The sequence below is a fragment of the Cibotium barometz genome, chromosome 44 (assembly GCF_041138505.1).
Source record: "Cibotium barometz isolate CiBa-2024 chromosome 44, ASM4113850v1, whole genome shotgun sequence".
In the NCBI taxonomy this organism is placed as follows: domain Eukaryota; kingdom Viridiplantae; phylum Streptophyta; class Polypodiopsida; order Cyatheales; family Cibotiaceae; genus Cibotium; species Cibotium barometz.
In genome coordinates, this window is record NC_141089.1 from 24,859,645 (window position 1) to 24,863,200 (window position 3,556).

At 46.5% G+C, this 3,556-nt stretch overlaps 1 protein-coding gene across 1 annotated transcript; it reads left to right on the forward strand.

The window, feature by feature from the left end:
• The first annotated feature begins 1,695 nt into the window (after window positions 1-1,695).
• On the forward strand, window positions 1,696-2,545 carry LOC147613116 (uncharacterized). Its single transcript, XM_086782121.1, has 3 exons — window positions 1,696-2,024; window positions 2,117-2,263; window positions 2,352-2,545. The coding sequence occupies exons 1-3, from the start codon at window positions 1,962-1,964 to the stop codon at window positions 2,481-2,483; spliced, it is 342 nt and encodes a 113-aa protein (XP_086638247.1). The 5' UTR covers window positions 1,696-1,961; the 3' UTR covers window positions 2,484-2,545.
• The last annotated feature ends 1,011 nt before the right edge of the window (window positions 2,546-3,556 follow it).

Here is a 3,556-nt window from a genome sequence, read left to right on the forward strand (position 1 = left end):
ACATGGAGATATGATTCAAGGTAATTCGACGTGCTCGTACAATGCATCCTTGACATCGATTACACATACATTTGATCCGTTGTCCCAACCACACATCGCGATTACGATGACGCATTGTCTCATCTTCCTCAGAACTGCTTGAAGAGGTTGATGACATCCTGTGTACAAATCAGAAAACACAAACTCATTATATATTTTTAATGAAAGCACAAAAACGCGTGTATTCACGCGGCTATCTCCTACAATTTGCGTGTATAAACGCGGCTACTTCCTAAAAAACGCGTGTATTCACGCGGCTAATATCTGCAAAACGCGTGTATAAACGCAGCTACAATCATGTACACACGAATATACCTGCGTTTATATACGCGAACATAAACGCACCCATAAACGCGGCGGCATATTTAAACTAAACATAGCCCGCCTTCCCCAAATATAGATTTTGAACTTAGAAATCAACAGTGCGCCTGTTTTCGCCTCTTCCAACAGCAAAGAGGGAGCAGAGAAAGGAGCACACACACGGGAGAAGGAGGGAGCAGAGAAGGAGCAGAGAGGACTCACTTTTTCAGAGGTGAGTCACTTTGTCCTGTGCCTTGTCTCTTTTGTCAGATTTGTTTACTTTGCTCTTTGCTCTTTGGGTTTGTCTTTTTGCACACGATTGGGTTGCTGCATCCTGACAGGGGCGACAATGGCTGGTCCTTTTGTAAGGACATTCTGTTTTTGTCGGGGGGTCGGTCTTTTCGAGAAATTTTTTTCGCAGGTCGCGTGTAGGAACGCGTGTAGGAGCGCGTGTAACCTGTCTGCAGAGTTTTTCCACGCGCATATACACGCGTTTTTTGCCGGGTATATACACGCGTTTTTTGCCGGGTGTATACACGCGTTTCTGCAGACAGAAAACTGCCGCGTTTCAGATTTCAGGGTTTGCAGGCATTTGACTTGTGTAATGACAATGTGTGAGTCAAGAGACAGCCCATGATGTACATGATGATGTTTGTTGCAGGTTCTTTATGGATATTCCAGGTTCTTCATCCGATCCATTTGCGTACAGCAATTGGTTGATGGAGATGATGAATCACTTTGGGCGCCAACCTGGTCCGGTTGAGCTTACAGAGTATATGTATGTCCATCCCCCTCCTTCCCTGCCTGGTGTCTATACCCCTGTCGCGAGTATCCAGGGCACTCCAGTGCCGTCTATTCCTCCGAGTCCGACGAGACGGCATGCAGCTTCTCCTCTTCCACGTCCACCGAGGAGACATACCTCGTCCCAGACACACTCACGTACACCCTCACAGCCACCATCACGTGCTCCCTCAGAGCCACCGTCACGTCAGGGCTCACAGCCACCGTCACGTAGACAATCCCCCAGTCGTGACTCCACCCGCAGCAGTAGGAAGAGTGGGAGTGGGGGAGGATGCGGCGGGTGCTTTGGTGGGGGAGGTGGGGGAGGTGGGGGAGGTAGTAGGGCACGGGGTGAGAGAGGAGATAGAGGAAGAAGAGTTAGAGGAGACAGTTCGGAAGAGGAGGAGATGAGAGAGATGGAGAGAGTGGTTTGCTATGATGTGACGGATAGGGGCGGGATAGTGATGGATGCGAGGGGGAGGGAGGTAATGGAATACATGCGTGGGGTAGTATCAAACTCATATAGAAATTGTTTTATTAAATTTAAAGATCAAAATAGCCGATTAGTTGGGGAGGTGATAGAGGCTGTACACAGTCGGTACCCCAATCCCCCACATGCTACATTCTCGGATGTATGGGGAAGGACGCGAATAAGGGAGATCTTAAGTAATAAAAGATCTCACCTTAAAAAACTCGCGTACGATGACCGGCTAAATGTAGCTGCGGGTGGCTATCCTGCCGAGAAACCTGCCACTGCGCACAAACGCGAGTGGAAGGAGGCAAAGAAACGAGCAGAGGGTGGCGTGAAGAGCAGGCAGCATGTGGAGGCACGACGGATCCAGATGGAGACCGTTGGATCTTCGCATTTCGGATCTGGCGGCGTCGAGTCATGGGAGGCAGAGTTCGTAAGTATCCTGTCACTTTATTTGATTGTTTACTTAATTCATTGATTCTATGAATTGTTTTAATCTTACAAATTGTGTTGATTATGATACAGCGACGGGTTACGGGGAGGAAGCCCACAACCCACGATACTGCGTATGCTCGCCGGCATAGCAGACGTGACACGTGGGCCATCTTCAGAGCCGAGGGACGTATTACGGACGCGCAGTTTGAGTTGGCCATGAGACCATACGGTCGACAGGTACTTGAAAATTCGTAACGAATGGTTTTGGTTTATTGAATTGCATATATATATATATATACTTATATACTATATATTACTTGAACAGGCACAAGCTGCTGATGATCCACCGGCCGCCGCTGCAGAGGGTGGACGTGAGCACTACTCCTCGGACATTCCGACCGATGCGAGCTCATCTGAGCATGAGGGGAGCACCGAGTCATCATCTGGGTCTGAGTAGTACTCAGATTTGTAGTATCACATTCCATATTTAGGATGTGATTGTATATATTTTTTTGTAAACTCAAGCCATGGGCTACTTCGAGATATGGACTCCCTTGTATACATGTATGAAATTTTGATAGTAATATTGAATTGATTGATCGATAGTATTACATTCATGGCTGTCTTGAATCGTGTAATGACAATGTATGCATTCATGTCGTTCTTGTCTTAATCTCCCTCGTGCATATGTTCTTCGTGGATGGTCTAATGCACCAAAAACCCTAAACCAGAGAGTGCTATTGGGTGCTGGAATGCTGGAACAGTATTCAGGCACCAAATAGCACTCTCTGGATTTTTTTTTTTGCTCTCTGTTCGCGTGTATAAACGCGTCAAAACTGCTAAAACTTGCGTGTATATGCGCGGATACACTGAAAATAACGCGTGTATACACGCGTATAAACTGGCAGTAACGCGTGTATAAGCGCATCTAAATAAAAGAAACGCGTGTAAAGACGCAAGTAAAAACGCGGCTGGGACATTGGAACTGAACAGGATGCGGCTATACACCCGTGTATAACCGCGTCTAATAGAATAAGACGCGTGTATACTGGCGTGTATTAACGCGTCTGAAAAAAAAAACGCGGCTAAACACCCGTGTATACGCGCGTCTGAGAGGCACTGTACACGCGTTTTTACACGCATGTCTCTGGCCGCGAGAATACACGCGCTGATACACGGGCCCGCTACTTTTTTTCACAAGTCATTTTTAGCGGCTAAGAGCGCGGGTATGAGCCCAATCCCTTGTAGTGATGTATTAGCCATATGCATAAGCCTTATACATAAGCCTCATGTATGTGGCTTATGCATTAGGTTTATGCATGATCTCATACATAAGCCTCATGTATACGGCTTGTGCATAAAGTTTATGTATAAGCATAAAGCTATGCATGAGGATTATGCATATCAAGCACTATGTAAGCCACGCTAGCATAACGTACCTCAGCACTATGCATTGAGCTTAATGCATGCATAGATTAAGCTCTATGCATAGAGCTTAATCTATGCATAGATCTCTATGCATTATGAATG

Coding starts and splice junctions, on each gene's coding strand:
- LOC147613116 (XM_086782121.1), top strand. CDS start 1,962: ATGGAGACCGTTGGATCTTCGCATTTCGGATCTGGCGGCGTCGAGTCA. Junction 2,025..2,116: donor AGTCATGGGAGGCAGAGTTC/GTAAGTATCCTG, acceptor ATTATGATACAG/CGACGGGTTACGGGGAGGAA. Junction 2,264..2,351: donor TGAGACCATACGGTCGACAG/GTACTTGAAAAT, acceptor TTACTTGAACAG/GCACAAGCTGCTGATGATCC.